Consider the following 20,927-nt stretch of genomic DNA (forward strand, 5'->3'; position numbering starts at 1 on the left):
TCAATACTTTAATTCAAATGTTACTACTCAATAAATAATTGAAATAGTTATGAATATTTAAAATATTTAGACAATTAAAATTTTTGCATATGAGAAATTGTAGTCATTGTTTAAATTAAAACAATAATTAATATTTACTTTTTTGGAGGTTATAATTAAATCGAGGGTATTTTGATTATCTTATTAAAATCATTTAGGACATGAAGATCCCAAGGATTTTATAAGAATTATGACATTTTATGAATCTTATTCTCATTTATATATTTTAGGTTAATTTTTCTATTATTTTTTTATTTTATTATCTAATCAATTAATTCAGCAATCAATAATTAATACTCCCTTCATTTTAAATTATGAGACACTTTTAGATAAAATTTTACATATTAATAAACCTCATTAAATACATTTAACAATATTATCTTTTTAAAATAAAAATATAAAATTTTCAAAATATGTATAATTTAATATATTAAAAATAGAAGTGACGGAAGTTAATTATACAGAGAGAAAATATGATGTTAGAATTGATTTATTTAATAAAAATTTAATTTATTTAAATTTTTTTATATTTTAAGATATAAATTTTTTTTTAAAGTGTTTTATAATTTGAGTTGAAAAGAGTAATAAATATTTTATAATTTTTTTTTTTTTAGGCGGAGTTTCATCATTATCCTTCACTTTCTCTTATATTCCGTTTCCGTGTAAGAGAGCTCAACGTGCAGCGACTGGCGATGCTCCAATGCTCCAATATAATACAACCCAACCTGACTCGACTCTTTCCAACTAAATCTGTCCAATTTGAATTCTCTCTGCCATTTTTTGCTAAGCAACATTCTGCAAAATCGTTACGTTTCTATCTCCGGATATCACACCATCACCGGAAAACAGAGTGATTCAGCCACTCATAGTATCATCAGCAAATCAGAAGTTACTGACTACAGATTGAAGATGAAGATATTGGTGGCAATCAAGCGAGTAGTGGATTACGCCGTCAAAATCAGAGTCAAACACGACAAGGTGCGGCCTAGAAGAACCCGTCTCAATGATGTACTATAGGTTTTACATTTCAGAATGTCAATTTTTTTTTAAGTTGTAAAATGAAGTAATTTTGCAGACAGGTGTGGAGACCCAGAACGTGAAGATGTCGATGAACCCTTTCTGCGAGATCGCGCTCGAAGAGGCTCTTCGGATTAAGGAGGCTAAATTGGCGTCGGAGGTCGTGGCGGTGAGTATGGGGCCTTCTCAGTGTGTGGATACTCTGAGAACGGGTCTTGCGATGGGTGCAGATAGGGGTATTCATGTGGAGTTCAATGACACTCTTCACCCACTTTCTGTGGCTAAGATTTTAAGAGCGCTTGTGGAGGTCGAGAAACCTGGACTTCTACTTCTTGGTAAACAGGTACTGCATTTGTGCTTTGAAATGTTGAAACTTTAAAGTCTTGAAAATTTCTGGGTTGTTTAGAAACCGTTGTTACATGCGTGACAAAAGGTGGATTTGATACTGTTTAGGATTGTGAATTGAAGGGAAAAATATACTTCTCTTCTACTATGTTTTATTTGACTCAATATCATCCCACAATTTTCTAAAAAGTTAATATTTTCCTAATGATCAGCTCTGTAAATTACTGACCGAAAATTTTGATGTGACAAAATATAGTCATATGCGGCCACTGGGATAAATTATTCTCTGCGCATCTTATATACTGGCGTTTTCATTCCTACCTTCCTAGAATTTTATTTGCTTGTTTTTTTCTTCTTGGGTATGAAAGAAGGATAATACAACACCTTATAACACCTAAATACAATGAAGCAACAGCAGACAAGCGAACAAAAATAAACACCCTACATAAGACTAGCAGAACCCAAAAAAGCTAACAAAAACAAACACCCTACATCAACCTTCAGCCCTCACCCCCCAATGAACAAGCCTTCTGCATTTCTACGAACAATACTAATCCCATCATGCATAGAAGGAGGAAGAAATGCTCCATCGAAATTAATCTTCACACAATGAGAATAAGGCTTCACCCAGTGCAGTAATCTTCTACTCTGTACATGAGCCCACAGTAAACAGAGGTGAAGTAGATTGTCTCTGAAACTCAACCACCAAAGCTTGAGCTTGATCAATGCACTGAGAGGGTTCACGGTGCCATTATTGAAGATAAAGTCACGTCTCATTTTCAAAACATGCCAACATAGAGAAGCAAATACCGGTTATTACCAAAATGATCATGCCCTTTACTAAAAAGCCATTCTTCACACCATCTGCTGTTGTGAGGAAAGCCATTATCATAAATCCTCGTGGAAAGAGAGGAGCTAGCTAAACCAGCATCAATTGACCCGAGGACAAAACAATAAAGCTTGTTCAATACAGTTGAGCATTTCCTTTTAAACGAGGCATCTTTATTGGTGCTGCGCCACATACAGCTCTCCAAAGAAAATGAAAGACCTCTGGAGATGTTTTAATCCTCCAAATACCCTTCCAAAGGATTTGAGAAGCACAACCAGAGTCAGAAATCTGCACCTTCTCTTCCCCTTCTTTGGCTATCCTATAACCACATTTAACAGTGTAAACACCATGGGAAACTCTTAACTTCACAAAGTTACAATCTACAAAAAGCAAGTGATCTGAACCTACAGGCTCCAAATGTAAAACCTGTGTATTAGGAAATGTGTCATGGAAATCTATAATATCCATTGCGCTGTCAGTTCTTTCCTCTAGATGAGCCAAACCCAACCTCCTATTGTCCCAAGTATACCATGCTCCATGAAAAATTGAAAATGCAAATCAATCAAGTTACAAGAAGAAAGCATACTTTGAATGCTCAAAATCTTTCTAACAGCTCTTGGTTGCTGTCAAAACTTCAGACTGAGAAATTAAGTCATTAAAATTCAAAGGCAAGTACCCATGACAGAAGCTTCTAGCTTTGACATCTTCCTCCAAACGGATATGCAAGCCGCATGTATAGGACCATATACAAAAGTTATAAACTCTGGGGTTGGAAAAATAACAGAATGTACTTTTGCATGAATTAAGTTCCGTGAAAGGAACAAAACATCAACTAGAACACCATTCAGCCACCACAAAACAAGACCACCAGCCAAACCTACTATTTCTACATAGAACTCAAAATCTAAATCACACTTGAGCCTAACATTTCGCAACTTCCTAACTGTCATCTTAGTTTCCATTAAAAAAACTATACAGGGTTTGTGCTTCCTACACCTTCCTTAAGGGTTTAACTGTCAAGGCCACACCCAGGCCTTAATAGTTCCAAGAGAGGAGTTTCGTGGTGCTTTGGTGGCAGTTGAAGGCCAGCCATTGTCAACTTCAGCCACAACAGTCTCTTCTTCAGACACCTTTTGGGCCTCAAGACCATTCAGAAGCATCAGCACTATCTACATTTTGTACAGGCACTTCCACCCAATGACTTTCCTCTAATGCCACAGCCTTCTTCCGAATCCTTCTGCTAGCCCCTAGCTGAAGAATCTGTTTAGGCTTACTGACAACATCATTTCCCATCTTTCAATCCTCAGAGCACAATATCAAAGTTTTGAATTTTCTCAAACACCTTTCGCTTCTTCTGAAGACTGCATTACCTCAACGTTCTTACCATCTTGTTTAATATGAAACTGTGACATCTAATTCAACATTGCAGACATTGTAACAGGCTTCTTTTCCATCTCTTATGCTGGGATTCAGCACGGACAATTATGCCTCCAATGCTCTAAATATATACTAATACCTTCTATGCTCTAAATGTATGCATGAAATTGTAAATGGCCGGTGTTGATGTTTGCTTCTATTGACAACATTTAGATGATATTTTTCTCTGACATCCTTTTCTTCTTCTTTTTCTCTTACTGCTTACAGGCCATTGATGATGATTGCAATCAAACAGGGCAGATGATAGCAGGGCTTCTCAACTGGCCTCAAGGGACTTTTGCTTCGAAGGTTGATACATCTTCCCAGTTTTTGATAAAGTTGTTGCTTGTTCTTTCTTCTTCTTCTTTTTTTTCTTTTGTTTTTTGTTTTTTGCTTTTTGTTGACGTTTTGAAGCCAGAGTTCCTTGTTCATTACTGCCACTTTCATATGCTATGATGTGCCTAAGCTACATATTTGTATTGGACATTGTATTTTTTGTTCATATAGGCTACTCTTTTATCTTCATCTCTTTGTTTGAGCCACCACAAGTATTTTATTTGAACACCAATTGCAACTATGGATTTTTTCTAAACCTCTAATCTGATGTGCTGAGTTAGCAAATGTTTTCTGTGTTTGTTGACTAATTCGCACATGGATATCCTTTCTTATTTTATTAGGATTAATGCTACTGAAGCCACTGAAAAATTAAACATGCATCTTTTTTTAACTTTCAATCAGGTAGCACAAGCATGAAGTTGGATACAAAACTAGGAATTTGGATAAATGCTAATTGATAGGTCTGAAAATATGTTTGTATGAGGAATTTCTTTCATTTGCCATTGGTTGCAATGGCTTAGTAAAAATTAATAGCTTGAAAAACTATTGCCCTTGTGAATAACTAGAATTTGAATTATATTTCACATAGGATTCAAGCTGAGTGGTTTAATTGGAGAAAAGCTAAAGGAGTTATTTGCGACCGTAAGGTGCCTAATAAACTTAAAGGAAATTTTTATCGCACTACTATTAAACTGGCAATGTTATATAGTAGTGAATGCTGGGCTCTAATAGGATAGCAAGAGCATAAAGTTGGAGTAGCAGAGATGAGAATGTTACGATGGATGTGTGGACATACACGTAAAGATAAAATTCGAAATGAGTACGTACGCGAAAAAGTGAGGGTAGCACCTATTGAGGAAAAAATGGTAGAAAATCGGTAGAGATGGTTTGGGCATGTACAAAGAAGACCAAGGGAGGCACCAGTGAGAAGAGTGGAGCATATAACTTTGAGTCCGATTAAGAGGGGTAGAGGAAGGCCTAAGAGAACACTCTTGGAAGTTATTGAACGCGATCTCTTAATTAATAATATTCTTAAAAGCTTGATAAATGATAGAGCACAATGGCGTCTTGCAATCCATGTAGCCGACCCCACCTAGTGGGATAAAGGCTTGTTGTTGTTGTTGTTGTTGTTGTTGTAGCCTTCATCTGACTAGATGGGTTTCTTTTTCTTTTTTTTTGTCTCTACAATATTGCTCATGATACTTATTCTTCTTAGATCTGTCCTTTAATCATTATTTTTACTATATTTACCTCTCATACTCGGAAGTATTTCAGAGTACTTCTGTCATTGTTGCATCATTCAAGTCCAAAATTACCTGGCATCATGTTATCAATCAATTAATAAGCTTAGCATAGTATTGGAATGAATTGTGTTTGTCATTTTGCTTCTGTGGTAAAATATAGGTCAACCTTCTAGGTTTGAGATTGCAAGATGGAAGTTTTTGAATTAGCTATTAGGATTTTTAGATGGATTTATTGTCTTTCTATTTTGTTCAGTCTTCATTAAGTTGCAACATGCTTCAGCAATTTTGTTAGAGAAGATACACATAAAAAAAAAAAAAAATAGTTCAAACACATATTGAGTTGTCTGATTTATTTTAAATTATTCAATTCCCAGTATCTTGTGTTGGGAGGAATTTCGTTGTGCCTTTCATGCAGATTTTGTTACTATTTTTTAATGATTTATTATTTGATATGTTATTGAACCATTTTGTCACTGACTGCTGCTTTCCAGTAGGTTATCCTTGATAAGGAGAAACAGGTAGCTACAGTGGACAGAGAGGTAGATGATGGCATTGAGACCCTCTCTTTGAACTTACCAGCAGTTATCACGTAAGTGTTAAATTTTTTTGCTTTAAAGTATGTTGTATCACAATAATACAGGTTCTTGAAATGCTTTGCCCTTTTTACCTTCCCTCTCTATAGTGCACTTCTGGGTGCCTTGGTGACCTTATATGCAATTATTTATATTTTTATCTTGTCGTTTAATTTATTTATTGACTAAAAATCAAATTTATGTATCCAATACTTGACAAAACTGAAATCTTGAAGGACTTGTGAACCTTTTTTCCCATCATCCATTTCTCTAGGTATTAAAAAATGCAAAAGATAAATATCGAGTGAGATGTAGTGCATTACTGGGCAGTAGTGAGTGAGTGCGCGCATCCACGTTTTAATACTTTTTTGGCTCTTTTTTTTTTGACTCTTTTTTTTTTTTTTGGTTTTACAGCTATCCTATTTTCTGGTTTCTGCAAATTTATCACAACAATGCATATCATGTTTAACATTGCAAATTAACACTGACATTGTCAAACTGTTAAGTTGCATTTAACTATTTATGGCTAGGAAACAGCGGCATGGCAACATGACGAAATCTATTATGTCCATATGTAATTTCAGAAAATTGGCACTAGTCAGCGAATCTTGATAATTCGTTTTATATTATCTTTCTTTGTCATTTGTGAAGATACAAGGATTCTATAACTCTTCTGAATTTAAAGCTTTTGACTGTTTTCTGCATTCCTCAGACGAAGAAATATTATTGAGCTTACTTTTCAATATATATTATTCCTTTTGCATCCGGAATAAGGTAATCAAATTTTGTGAAGAAGTAGATTTATCTGACTCGACCAGAAAAAGCGAAAGTGACACTAAATGCCTGCTAGTCATCAAATTCAAGTGCTGGTAGGCCTAATTGGAGGTGGTTTGCTACTTAATTTTTACTATCCATAAAGTTCAGATCCTTAATCTTGTTTGAAGAAAATCAAATCCCTTCCATTCGATTTAACCAGCGCTAATTGACGCAATACTATTCTTATTACAGACAGTATTAATTTTTAAATGGCGCTAGTCTCTTCAAAGTTTGTTGTGCCATAGTTTTTGTGCTCGGATCTATTCAGTAGTCTGTGTCAATTTTGTCAGCGTCTGTGCTGTACTGCTATGTAAGCTGTTACTTTATTTTTTTATTTTTTGACTTAGAGGAGCAGGCACTAATGGTCTGGGGTTACAAGTAAGATTGAACTCACAATCTCCCATTTACAGAACAGCTTGTATGCAACTAGACTACAAGCTAATACCATTACTATTATAAACTGCTATAATAGCATAACAACTGTTGTTAACAAGTATGCTGTGTTTTTCTTGGCATGTAAATTCGTTTTCCTTTTCCTTCATGTAGAACTGATCTGAGACTGAACCAGCCAAGGTATGCAACACTCCCCAATATAATGAAAGCCAAATCAAAGCCTATAAAGAAGTTCACTCCTCAGGAATTGAATGTTGAAATCAAATCTGATTTGGAGATTGTTCAAGTCACAGAACCTCCCAAGAGAAAAGCAGGGATATTGGTTTCTTCTGTGGACGAGCTGATTGACAAACTCAAAAATGAAGCTAATGTCATCTGATCTGATTCTTCTCTCTGCTTGTTAGCTCCAGCTCAGTCACAACTTGCTGTAGAGTAATTACTAATCTGTCAAACATTGAGACTCAAATAATATTTGTGTTTTTATGTGACATGTGGAATACCCTTGTTAAATATATGACATGAGATTTGAAATTATTATGTGAATGCTTTGATTTTATCGTGTCATGATTGGGAGTGTTCAAGCAGCTTGACAACACTTGGATACATGGTTAGCCTTGGGGATCAGCATGGCTTGAAGAAATATATAACACGCGCACACGCGCGCAGACACAGACAGACAGTCAGACAGAGAGAGAGAGAGAGAGAGAGGAGTTCTATTTAAAATTTTAATGCAGGGTTTGTTGTATTTTATTTTACCAATAATAACCAGTAAAGCAGCATTACGGCTAATATGAAGTTTGGCAGGACTAGTCCTTATAGAATCAGTTTCTATCTATTTTCAAAACGCACTTAATTCTTGTTCAGATAGTTGGTTCAAGTTTTCTTTTTAAAAATTTTCTTTCATTTTTTGTTTTGGCTAAAAAAAAAAAAGAATTTTCTATCACTTAGAAGAAACATCGCTTTTTTAATAAATTGTTTTTTTCTTGATGTAATAATTCTTTTATATTAACTATGATACAAAATGTTTTAAAATGTACTAAATTCATAATAGTCTCACTTTTATTCATAAATAATTATGTTGTTGAAAACCGGTAACAAGTGTTTCTGTATGAATTTCAATAATTCAAGGTCTCAAAAGTGTTTATAAAGTGGACAACTAATATAATCTGTGTGAGAGAGGGAGGGGGAGTGCCAATTTTATTTTTAAAAATTTTTAATTTAGAGATATCTTATAAATTCTTGATAATATATATATATATATATATATATTTTCATGAATGTAACATCATCACGGTTTTTTTAGAAGATAATGATGACTAATTTAGTGTTGAAGAGCTGCAGGTTGGCTATATTCTACAATCAGAATCTTCACAAGTGTTCTGCAATTGTTTAGTGCTGTTGATATGATTATGAATCTCCTAGTCACCTTCCTTCTATGATGCTTAAGAAGGACTTATGTGAGTTACTTAAAGGATAATGAAATTTTTAGTTCTTAAGTTTATTTTAATTATTGATTTGGTCACTCATGTGAGTCTTTTAAATTTTAAAACATCAATTGACTCTCAAAATAAATTCATGTATAAGGTATATTGATGATTTGGCATGTATTTTAGCTAAATGAAAACAAATTAAATCAATTTAATTTTTATTAATATAATCATTTACATTATGTTTTGTTCTCTTATTTTTTAAAATTTCAAAGTTTTTTTCTCTAACGAAATAATTACACTTCCTTTTATTAATCTATATGACTATCATGAATATTCTATTATTTATATCAACAAATTTTAACAATGTTATCTCCTTATTCAATAATAAAGACCAAATCGATAAGTAAAATAAATGGATGAAAATTGAATTTGAAGGACTAAAAATTATGGGATTTCAAAACTGACATTTCAACCTTCTTTTCTAAATTTATGTAAAATTATTAGATTGGTTTATTTGTCTTTGATATAACAGTGATTGAGCCGTGTACTCTTAATTTAATCTACAGATCTAAAGCTGTTGTTGTAGCAGGAAGTCCTCCAATCTTGTCTAACCTTGAGATGGTCATAGTCTTGTGCGGTTGTATAGACACTAGTCCTTTAGGACTAAAAAAACTAAAAAGATTAAATTATTTCTTTGGGTTAGACTAAACAAAAAACTAGGCATTCAAACTACTTGGTTCAGTACAATCCTATTAATTTATTTATTATAATTATAATTAATTTATTTTTGATAAATTGTAATTGATATTAAGGAGATGATTGTATGAAGATTTGTTAAGTTTGTTTGTAAATTATTGTTATAATGTAGTATTGTTGAAATTTGTTGAGTGCTGTTTTTGCTAAAATTATAAATTTAAATCATTTAGACTATAACAGAAATATTTTTTTCTTATTGTTGGAAATTATTATTATTATTATTATTATTATTATTATTATTATTATTATTATTATAAGTGGTTTTACTATCTTAATTGAGTTTATTAGATTGAAATGTATTATTGCCTCTCATAGAGGAAAAAAAGAAAAAAAAAGAAAAGCTAAGTGAGTACTCAACTAACAGGACCAGTTTCCTAATCCTATAGACCAAGTTTGGTCCTGTTAATCTTTGGATTATCACTGGACAAGACTGAATCACGGGTTGCCTAACTCAATCCTTTTCATGAAAGAGACCGAACTTTGGGTGAGGGTAAAGTCCAGTACCATCCTGCTGTTTGTGCAGCCCCACTACAAAGTAACATAAGACACTGGGTACTAAAACTTCCTCTAAGTTTCATCTCAAGTTGAATTACTGTGTTGGGATTTCTAGAAATGAACAATCTATTTAATACATAAAGAGTTATGTATAAAATTGAAAATAGAAGAGACGAAAGTCGATGCTTTGAAAATCAAAAGAAATTAATGTAATTTTTTGCAAAATTTTAAAGTAACCATGACATTATAAAACCTATGATGGATGCAATCACATTTGAGTTTCTAATACAGAGACATAGGTTATTAACTACAACAAAATACTCCTTTCAATCCTATTTATCAAAAAAGCTAACTAATTTCACAGTTTTTAAGAAGTGGTAATTGATAAAATCTCATTGGAATTACTATGCCGTTGTCGGAGGGAGTAGCAGCACATTAAACACAGCCACCACATGCTCCCACACGCCACCTACACAATTTTGGTGTCGAAGCTTTTGGTGGCGCGTGTAAACCCCGTGCACTATTGTCCACCACAATGTCTAAGGACTCTATTGAACAGTGCTATCTGAGTTCTCTTGTGGGGTAGTGTGAGCCAATAAGGCCTCAAACATCACACACAAAACAGCCCTAGTGTAATGTACACTCTATCTCATGGAATCTATGGCCTAACAAAAACCTAATGATGTTTTTGGATCTTTTACTCTGATATCATGTGAATGTTTAGAGGAGAAAATATTACTCTTGTCATTCATATTGGTATATATACACACACACAACATAAGAGAAGACAATGAAGCAAAGATTAATATAGTCTAATAAATATTGTACAATAATGACTCAATATTCCCATAAAAATAAAACAATTAATACACAAAATTTGAAGATACTAAAGACATGGGAAAACAAAAACAACAGATATAATGGGCCACGCATGACATACAACCTCAAGACATAAAGAACTAAATAAAAAATGACAAAAATAAAATAACTCAACATAACAACATTTTGGCCCCTCAAATAGTCACTTGATAGGAACCAAAATCAAAACCAAACTAACACCATCATGACGAAGCTCTTAATGAAATGAGAATGAGCTTGTCTTGTAAGGATACTTAGCAAACAACTGTGATCCTAAGTATTAAACTTTGTTGATTTTAGATATATATTAAGTTTATCTTTCCATGAAAACAGAGGGATCACAATTTGCATTTGGGAGATTGTCTCATATTGAATAAGTGAGAAAAGGGCCACTTTTTTATGAAGGAGTCATGGGTAGAGGTTGTCCCCCATCTCTAGGGATAAGACCAAGATATGAAATGGCGAAAACCAAATAATACTATGTTGATGGTGAAATTTTGGAACAAAGCAAGTAGATAGATATGACTATGTTAACTCTATGGTCAGTAGAGAGAGGGATTTCTATCAAATAGCTTGAGTCAATTTGATAGGACTTTCCTTACATTTATATACTTTCAATCTATTCTTTAGTTAATCAATGTAAAACTTTTCAATACATTCTAATACTAAGCAGCGAGAAGATGTATCACCTTGAACACACATATAACCTAAGGCATTAAACAAAAAAGAGCAATGTTTATATGCATTTTCATAGGTATGCAAGGTTGCTTGGAAGAACATCATCTTCCACCAAATGTGTAGCAAAACTTATATCATCAATGGGGTAAGATAGAGGATCAAAAGCATAACATAAAGAAGGTCCTTCTAAGGGAGAGAAAAGGAAAAATTATAAATAGATCCAAGTAAAAAAGTTAATAACAAAAATTTCTTAAATTTGAACCATTACCTAAAGGTCCTAAGGGATCTAATTATAATTTGAAAATTGTGTGAAAAGCATATTAATATTAATTCTTTGACCAATGTTGACCCTTTTCCCTTTGACTAGTTTGACTTTTGGCACCAACCACTGAACAGTTGATGGAAAGGTCTTCTGCCAACCATTGGATCACATCATCAAGTGACTATTTGGTGGCCTATTATTAAATTAAATTACAAGCATAAATCTACAATCTCAATATCAACTTGTGACATTCATTAGTGTTTATTAGACAAGCTCATCAAATTTTACAAATTCTTTTAAAAAAAATTTCAACCATTTTTTGATTAATTTATTGAAATTTTACCCTCTTCTTTACCATTTTTTACCTCATAAATAAAGTGCAATGTTTCCCCTATTATTTGATGGTTTACAATTTCCCAAGCAAAATTTGTGAATTCAAAAATAAAATATACCATTAATTCTGTGTTTTTCCCTATGTGTAATGATTTGAAAATTTCAATCCCGTTCTGGGAAAGCAACTATTTCAACTTTTAGTGTAGTGTGTGAAAGAGTTTTTAATAACTTAAGTCACGTTTGCTTACTAGAATAAAATGAAATGAAATAAATTGAAAAAATAAAGACAAAAATGAACTAAATCATGCTTCTTCTCATAGTAAGTATGATAAAACTCATTAATATATACTATAAATGTTGGAATTATTATACCCTCCAAAAATCTCATGAATTATGATTCCCAATCTCATGAACTACATTACCACTTGCCCTTATGAATGTGCTCATTTATTCCCTTTGATCATCTTATTTTTACCTTTATTTTTTTAATACATTCCATTCTATTTTATTCTAGTGAGTAAACGTGACCAGAGATTAGCAAGCTTCTCAATTGTACTATGTATTATTGATATTGATATATTACAATCATGCTAGTTTGACATCATATTATAAATAGATGCAAAATACAAAAATTGATTTGTCATGTAAACTAATTTGAAGGTAGATTTACCAAAATATCCCTATGCCAATAAGGCTTTGCACATTTCAATTAAATCTAAATTAAGCCATTGCTTCTTTCTTGAAGAATAATAAATCATTCCTTTGAGGTCAGGCTGGTTATATTCTGCAATCAGAATCTTCACAAGTGTTCTGCAATTGTTGTTTAGTGTTGTTGATATGATTATGAATCTCTTGGTCACCTTCCTTGCCCTATAACAGCAAGTAGAAACCAATGATGACAGTAATTGCTCCAATGATGCTGAAGAAGAACTTATGTGAGTATAAGTAAATTAAATTACAATTTCAAAACTAATGCTTCAACCCATCTTATCTAACTTCATGTTAGAACTTTTAGATTGGTTTATTTATTATTGCTATAGCAGTGGTTGGGCTACATGCTCTTGATTTGATTTACAGGTCCAAATCTGTTGTTGCTATAGCTACAAAATAACAAAAGACAATGTATTATGAAACTTCCTCTAACCAAGTTTCATTTCATTTGGAATTAAGTTTTACGGATTTCTAAAAATATAATAGTTTATTTAATACAAGAGAGTTATGCATAAAATTGAAATTAGAAGAAATGAGAGTTTGTGTTTTGAAACTGCATAAGTGAATGTAATTTATAGTAAAATTTAAAAGTAACCTTGATAGTATAAAAGCTATGCTGTAACCACATTCAAGTTACTGACATAGAGACATAGATTATTAGCTGCAACAACACATTCTCTTTGATCCTATTTATAGGGCAAAGCTGACTAATTTTGCAATTTTTAAGAAGTGGTAGTTAATATCTTAAACTTGTAGAAAATGTGTGACTTCTAATTTTGTCCTTTACTAAAATTAATGATCATAATAAAATATTGTATAGAAATTAAAAGCATGCCAACAATTTGTTGCAATTAAAGAAGGATAAGGTTGGAAAAGAATTTACTTATCACATCTTTACCCTATATTTAGAACTAAGTATATTTTTAAAACTTTGTCCTTTAATTAAAATATGAGAGAGTATATTTTCTTCTCGTGTATCACACGAAGGATGAAGTAAGATGTATTATTTATGGTTTATGAATAGTGTGGCTTAAAACATTGACTCATCACTTTGTTTTTCTTTTGAAAAAAAAAAGATGAGTGAGGAATTGTTACATACCTACCCAAATAAAGTTTCTTACCAAAGACAAAGTATGCTAAAATAGCCACTAGCACTATAGAGAGTGGGTTAAATATAGTGACAAAAACTAGCCCTTTTTGCTCTGTTCACCATAGTTGATGAAGACTAACAACCCAGAAGTGACAATTCCCTACCAATAATCATTATCATTGATGCAATTAAACATAAATAAAGTGAGATATATGAGGTCTGGTATTGAACTTACACCATAAATGGTGGACTAGAGATCAATATTTAAGCCTATGACCCAAGCTGATGGTTGTGTTGTACTATTACAGTGAAAATAGCTGATTGTGCTGCTCCAACAAAACAACTCCAGGCTGTGAGTGATAGTTGAGCAAGATATCTTCTCAAAGTCATTGCCTACAATTTCACACTTACATTGCATCACTATACTTCTCCACTACAATTCTTTTTGGCCCCTAGTTATTCACTGCAAGTTTTAAATAAACTAGATACATATTCATGTATATTGTACAGAATCTAGTAAATGAGATATATTGTTCATGACTTATGAATAGTATGACTTACTATTGCTTTAAGATTCATTGGTCATCACCACAAAAAAGTAAAGCTTTAAGTAGATATTACACTTTAATTTGTCCTTATTCTAAACCAAGAGAGCTTAAATTTGTGAGACGATTCCAAAATAAACAACTCTGGCTTCTCTATAGAACTTATCATATGTTAATTTGTGTATGTGTAAATTTATCTATTTATATGAAAGAGATAGTTATACTTTTTGAATATATATAAGGCCACGACCTAAGTCATATGGAAAAAAGAAACAAACTAAATCATATTAGAGTTCAAAAAGTTCTTATATCCTTGAGGTGGATCATGTAAAATCATTATGTTGAATGTTTCATGATCAGTGCGACAAGTAAGTCAGTCAACACAACTGTTACTAGATAGAAATATTTTATTTTTGAATTTTTTTAAAATCAAAATATGAGAAGCTTTTGGTTTGATCTGCAAGTGATTTATAGAAATCACTACGAAAAGAAGCTAGACTACTTACTAAGCGAGGGTCTAAGAGAAGCAATGTAAATTGCAATTGATAAATAAGACATACTGTAAACCCTAATATAATAGGAAGTTGATAAAGATGTGAGGGATCAAATCAGACCTACATAATGAACCTAACAGACCATGTTATGCAGCTTGAGACAATGAGAATTGAACCCTTTAACCAGTCTTCATGGATAGGAGCAGCAGAGTTGCCATGAATCTGAAATAGAGGATAATGCCCCAAATTCCTTATAGCAGGTCCTTTGTATAGTGTCATAGTCATTACACCACCGAGTGATAACAAAGTTCCAAGAACTTTTGCTACACCTCTTGGATGAAAAATATCAACAACCTCCAACATGCATTATTCTTTTTTTTTTTGAGTTCTTTTACTGTAAAGAGAAATGATAACAATTTTCTTTTCAACAAAGTTACATGCTTCATTTTATTCTTTTTTTGCTTTCACTTCGGTACTCTAGATCTTTGACCTATATTAACCTGGTTGCCAACATGCAGGCACCTCTTTATGGGGCATACCTCCCACTGAGAATTAAATTGCTGCTACATGCTTAAGGCTTAAAATTGAAACCTTTGGTTCAGCAAGACCAACTCCCTAACCAATTGATCCAAGTTCTTGATGGTCATGTTTCTTTTTATTCTATATGCTAAACAAGTTGAATTAAACTAAATAGTATATATAAAAATATAAAATATATATTATATGAAAGTTAATTTTTTAAACTATGACTTTACTATTCTTGAATGCTAAGCCCAAAAAATATTGAAGACTCTTGATTGAAAAAAGTTAATGTAAGATGACATTTATGTTCTTAAATATAAAAAAAATATCATGAAAAAGCATGAGTGGTAATAACAAAATATAATAAAATTATTTACTTTAATTTTTGTGTAACAAAAAATGAATCTTTTTTTTTCATTTAAGAACAGTAGATGAGGCTTTAGGATTACCAATTTCAAATCACCAAAAAAAGAAAAGAAGAAAGCTAACCTGAGTACAATCGCAATGATGAAGGTGATGGAAGCTATGGTGTTGAGCATGGAAGCAACAAAGGTTGGAGAGATATATCTCAGGCTTGCAAAGTAAATGTTCAGAGTCAAACTTACCCTAAAATTCATGAAAATTAATTGAACACATTAAAATTAAATCTCTATATTGTGTCATGTTGTTGTTGTTGTTGTTGTTGTTGTTGTTATTATTATTATTATTATTATGTAGAAATATCCACTTTCTTTTCTTCTTTCTTACCCCAGCATAGAAAGCACAAAAATTTCCAGGAACAAAGTCACTGTCATCTTTGGTCTCATCTTTCTGCAAGAAACTATATATCCAAATTAAATTTCTATTGTCAAACCTGTAGTCAGTAATTTGCATGAAAATCAAGGAGAAAATAGACAAAGGGCAAAGTAATTTCTGCAACCTATCAGCTTGTGAATAGTATTATTGTTTCTTGGCGAGGATCCAATAGTATCAACTAATAATCATAGTTCAGTTGGGTCAAGTCTCAAACAAGATATATATGCTCAGTTCTTTCATTTATAAGGCATGAACTTAACATCAAAGACATTTTTTTAATATAAGGCCACGGGTAAAACTGTGCAAAAAAAGCAAAAATAAGTTAAATCTTTTGACAATAAATCTCTACAATCAAAGTGATGGGTGGTTTAGGATCCTAACACCGAAATTATCTTGTTGCACCTTATGAGAAAGCTAGTCCACACAGATATTAGCCTATTGAAGACGTGATCAAAAGTAATAATTCAATCTAGATTATGAGATATTCAATCCTTTTCACTCAATCCAACCATTATTGGTAACTATTTAAATATTTTTCAAAATATGCTTATGTGCATACGTACGTGTGCAGGTGATCATATAAGATAAGTGTGAATTTATTACCTCTCAAGGAAGTAAGCAAAAGGAAACATAACTAGGCTAGCCACAATATGCCTGTAGGTTACATAAACATGAGGATTCATCCCATGGTTGAAGGAAGCTTCAGTGATGAAATACAATAAGGTATAGCCAATCTGAGATGCAATCATGAGCAAATGTGGCTTGAACTTTTTGTACAAACCAAAGCAAGAGCATATTTTTCTCTCCATATAGAAGATGCAGAATGATCTTTCTCACTCATTCACAAGCTAGCTCCGAAGAAGAAGAAGTACAAGAAGATGCTTCTGTTTTTATAGAAGATGATGTTGATATGAAATAATTGAAGAATTTGATTCTTTATTCCTCAAGTCATGATAATGGTATGTTGTTCTTGATTCAATTCCCATTTCATATACATTTGCACTGAAATTTTGTTATCATGACATAGTAATTGTCAATAAAAAAAATTATTCATTCCATTCAAAAATATAAAGTATTTTTTTTAAGTGTTAAAAAGTATAAGGTGTTTTTAATTTTTTAATATGTAATTAATGAGTTTGCATTGAGCTGTGACAAAAGTGCTTCGTGGATAAGGTCAAATCTATATCAGCTTTCATGATAGAAGCGCTTGCATTGAGACGTGCTTTAATGTTGGGAAATGATCTTGGCTATGTTTAAAGTCCTGTTTGAATTCGACTGTCAACTCTTGGTTAATTGTGTTGCTATGAATCAATCAAATTTGTATGAATGGAAGTGCAAAAGTATTCTGCATGAATGTCTTGAGGTTATGGCAACTAAGACTGGGTTCTCTCTCATTTTTACTCCCAAAAAGGGCAATCATGTAGCTGATCTTCTAGCAGTTGAAGATTATAAGGAAGTGTGCCCGATGGATTTCTTGAACTGGTTTGTCATTCATCGTTTTAAGTTATAAAACATCGATATTTCAAAAAAGTAAATGTATTTGTGTCTGATATGTAATCAATATGATACTTATAGGATGCTTTAGTATACGTATCTTATATTCTAATATTTATAATATGAATTTTTTTTCAAATAATTTTTTATTATATCACTTAAAAATTTGAAAAAACACTTAATATTTTGATTGATTGTTATAAATATTCTTATATTACTTTAGAAATTCTTATTTAAAAATTAAAATACCTATACCTATATTATAAAATATTAAAATATGTTATAAATATTCAATACCTGTATTCTAAAATTTTAAAAAATTTTCATATTACCTATCATGCCATATTTTATCGGATATTTGTACCTGTATCAATACAACCTAAGTTTTAAGCAATGGCAGCATTATTCATGACAAAAAAAAAAACATGTGATATTAATGGTTGGAATAATGGAATTCCGTGTTCATTTGTCGTTAATATGAAGCAGAAGAATGAGTCAAATAAAAGACTCAATATCCCTCAAGTAAAATCGCTAGTTTGAACCATTTGGATAAGGGACAAAATTACATGAAAAAGGCCATATTTTTCATGAGAAATGCTTAAATAGACTTGGTATGTCACATCATTTGGTATATTTAATAAAAATATTGTATTTAGATGACATTAAATATAAATTAATTATGATATTAATGAGAGAGAGAGAGAGAAGATAAGAAATCAATTGTTCATTTTGTTATAAAAATAAAATCAATTTAAAAAAATATTACACAAAATTTTATCTAGATTACTTTAAACTTTGTAATTGGATAGAATGCAAATAAAATGATTTAACTGATTTATCTAAATATTTTTTTATTTTTCATTTGTTTTTAGAGTGAGATTTCAAGGCGTCAAAAGCATTAGATAGTAAATGTTACTCATAAAAAAAATACCGCCTATAAATATTTATTTAATTGATAAAAATTTAATTCATAATTTAAGGGCGGAACACAGTGGAAAATGGGGCCCGCTGTTCCATCCCTCTTCATGGGATGTTTTGCTTGGCATCTTTCCTTTGTCTTGTTATTTTGTTTGTGTTTTGCCGACTTCGGCCTATTTTGATGCTTTTTTTTTTTTTTTCCTGCCGTTGAATGAAGAATCGTTTCTGGGCAAAAAAAACCACTAACCTCACTCATTGCTCTTATATATAATTATATATACCTTTATAAAATATATAATCTAATAGTTTGTTAAGATATTTTTATTAATATTAACTTTTTTATTGATAATAAAATGATGCATAATATTTATATGTACATACTAGCCTATATTTCCTTTATTTTTTAAAAAATTAAATCATTTGAAATAACACGTCATTTTTGAGATTGTGTTCTACGTGTGCCCAAAAAAATTTCTATCCTGTTGTCAAATCTTAATATTCTATAACATCTAATTCTACACAATTTATTATAAAATACTTAGTTTTGTTATAAAAAATTAGGTACTTAAATTTATATACTTAACATATTTTTTAATCAAATCAAAATAATTGAATTTAAAATTGAAAAAAGTCAAAAACATTAACAACAAGAGATGATTAATTATAAGGTAAAAGTGGAGCCTTAAAATTTGTAACGTCCTGAATTTTGGGCCTAGAAACTCAAAATATGTCAGAATTCAATAAACTATTAAGCCCAAATAATTAAGAATCCTTGAGGCTCCCTAAAAAGATAGAATGGTTCTTAAGAACCAAATCTAATTTTAAAGTCTTTCTGAAAAAAGTGTAATATTTTCATAGATTTAAGGAAATGTTCATAATTGATAAATGAGCAAATTAAAATCTAGAAGTATCCAAGACAGGCAAAAAGGAATAAATAAGGCCGAAGAAAGTAACAGAAGTATCTAATATCAACCTTGGAGAATGAACAATATAGTTGCTAAGTTAAATAGAGGCAAAATTATCATTACGTCCTAAGTTTTTAGAGAAGAATCACAATTAGATCTTAAGAATTGTATTAGATCCAAAAAGAGCTCAGTAAATTAGATCTTCTAGTAGTAATAAACCTAGTAGAAAGTTATTGAGCTATAAAGCCACCTATAGTAATAGTTCTCTAAGAAGACGATAACTTAGGATGAGTTTGTAATATAGAAACATTTTAAATTTGGCTAACTGTTATAGATAGATTGTCTTCGAATTTTTCTTAAATACTTCAATTCCTATCAAGGTTGAGAAAAGAAATAGAAGAAAAATAAGTAAAAGTATAAGCCTATCTAGAATTAAATAATAATAATAATAATTAAAAGGCAAAGGATACTTAATTATAGATGAATATTACATGATGATGAGAAAGTTTGCTGAGCTAAAAAAGAATGAGAGTAAACATTAACCCAAAAATGTCATGCTCAACAAGGTTAGAATGTAATTTCTGAAAGGTTTGAGTCTTAAAGTATAGCTACAAAAAAAATATCCAAAATTTTGGAAAAAGTTTAAGAAAATTAGTATATGAAAGGAGGAGCTATTTGGATAAATTAAATCAATTTTATTGGTTAAGAATTTCCCAAATAATTAATTATGAAATTTAAATTCACTAGAGCAAGAAAATACCAATATGGATAACCATGGATAGAAAAACATGAGGCAAATCCAAGCCTAATTTTGGAGGGACAAGTGCCGTGTCTAATGGCTGAAAATTAATGGAGGAGAATTGTTTGTTTTAATTTTTCCTTTCCAATTAAAAGATAAAAATACTTGGCTAAAATGAGTGGACTTCAACAAGTTATTAATTAAGATGATTTCTCCATTTAACCTAAAACTGCCTTCTCTTCCCATATTCTCATTTTTAGCCATCAACATGCAAAAATGAAGGTTTAGACAGAGAAGAATAAATCAAGCAAAATCTCTATCAAAACTTCATATTTATCTCAAAGTGTCACAAGAGATATTCTGCCCTCCAGAGCAACAATCCTATGGTTTTATATGTTGTAATTATGGTGTAAGTGTGTCAAAATGAGAAGTCTCATATTACCCACATGAGTAAAGCTCCTAGTGCATGTGTATTGAGGAATGAAAGTGTGCTAGTAAATGGATTATAGAAATAGTGGGTTCATGAGTCAAAGAGGCATTGGGTATTTTTTTACAGGATTTGTTTTGCAAAAATTATTAAATTAATTTTGTAATCATGCTTTCCCAAAAGTCCTACGATTTCCATGTTCAAATTCCTTTCCACAGAGTTGCTTAATGTTAGAGCCGGTAATTTGGGCGGGCCGGGCTCAATTCAGCCGGGCTTATTCGGATCGGGCTTTAAGTATCATACCCTTTAAAAAAAGCCCATATAGTCAAGCTCAGCCCTAACATCTTCGGGCTTTGGGCTTATTCGGGCTAGCCCGAATACCCGAAACTTTTAAAAAATAATTTTTTAAACCTTTTTTTGAACTAATTTCAATTTCAAATTTAAAAGTTAATTTTTTTTAAATAATAT

At 31.5% G+C, this 20,927-nt stretch overlaps 2 protein-coding genes across 4 annotated transcripts; one reads left to right on the forward strand and one right to left on the reverse strand.

Annotated features, from left to right (window-relative positions):
- The first annotated feature begins 711 nt into the window (after positions 1 to 711).
- LOC129320708 (electron transfer flavoprotein subunit beta, mitochondrial) lies at positions 712 to 7,541 on the forward strand. The gene is made up of 5 exons (XM_054966269.1): positions 712 to 1,017; positions 1,115 to 1,399; positions 3,875 to 3,955; positions 5,721 to 5,815; positions 7,161 to 7,541. The coding sequence occupies exons 1-5, from the start codon at positions 949 to 951 to the stop codon at positions 7,384 to 7,386; spliced, it is 756 nt and encodes a 251-aa protein (XP_054822244.1). The 5' UTR covers positions 712 to 948; the 3' UTR covers positions 7,387 to 7,541.
- A 5,964-nt stretch (positions 7,542 to 13,505) lies between these two features.
- On the reverse strand, positions 13,506 to 16,811 carry LOC129321101 (WAT1-related protein At4g08300-like). Of its 3 annotated transcripts, none has more exons than XR_008595908.1 (5): positions 16,580 to 16,811; positions 15,929 to 15,991; positions 15,671 to 15,787; positions 14,784 to 14,881; positions 13,506 to 14,013 (listed from the first exon to the last, which is right to left on the reverse strand). XR_008595908.1 is itself a non-coding variant. In XM_054966837.1 (5 exons), exons 1-5 carry the CDS (start codon positions 16,783 to 16,785, stop codon positions 14,007 to 14,009), a joined length of 630 nt encoding a protein of 209 aa, XP_054822812.1. In that variant the 5' UTR covers positions 16,786 to 16,811; the 3' UTR covers positions 13,506 to 14,006. The 3 variants fall into 3 exon arrangements, 1 of the variants encoding a protein (XP_054822812.1); XM_054966837.1 differs by having other exon boundaries at positions 14,784 to 15,017; positions 15,668 to 15,787; XR_008595909.1 differs by lacking the exons at positions 13,506 to 14,013; positions 15,929 to 15,991 and having other exon boundaries at positions 14,866 to 14,881; positions 16,580 to 16,696.
- Positions 16,812 to 20,927: the final 4,116 nt, after the last annotated feature.

The sequence above is a fragment of the Prosopis cineraria genome, unplaced genomic scaffold (assembly GCF_029017545.1).
Source record: "Prosopis cineraria cultivar Desert tree isolate PC_DT_omini unplaced genomic scaffold, ASM2901754v1 PC9, whole genome shotgun sequence".
NCBI lineage: Eukaryota > Viridiplantae > Streptophyta > Magnoliopsida > Fabales > Fabaceae > Prosopis > Prosopis cineraria.

What these genes read in the sequence shown, in the direction of transcription:
- LOC129320708 (XM_054966269.1), top strand. Translation starts at nt 949, where the DNA reads ATGAAGATATTGGTGGCAATCAAGCGAGTAGTGGATTACGCCGTCAAA. An exon ending in AAGGGACTTTTGCTTCGAAG is followed by an intron (nt 3,956 to 5,720) that starts GTTGATACATCT and finishes GCTTTCCAGTAG; the next exon opens with GTTATCCTTGATAAGGAGAA. An exon ending in AACTTACCAGCAGTTATCAC is followed by an intron (nt 5,816 to 7,160) that starts GTAAGTGTTAAA and finishes TCCTTCATGTAG; the next exon opens with AACTGATCTGAGACTGAACC.
- LOC129321101 (XM_054966837.1), bottom strand. Translation starts at nt 16,785, where the DNA reads ATGGAGAGAAAAATATGCTCTTGCTTTGGTTTGTACAAAAAGTTCAAG. An exon ending in TTTGCTTACTTCCTTGAGAG is followed by an intron (nt 15,992 to 16,579) that starts GTAATAAATTCA and finishes AGTTTCTTGCAG; the next exon opens with AAAGATGAGACCAAAGATGA. An exon ending in ATTGCGATTGTACTCAGGTT is followed by an intron (nt 15,018 to 15,667) that starts AGCTTTCTTCTT and finishes ATAATGCATGTT; the next exon opens with GGAGGTTGTTGATATTTTTC.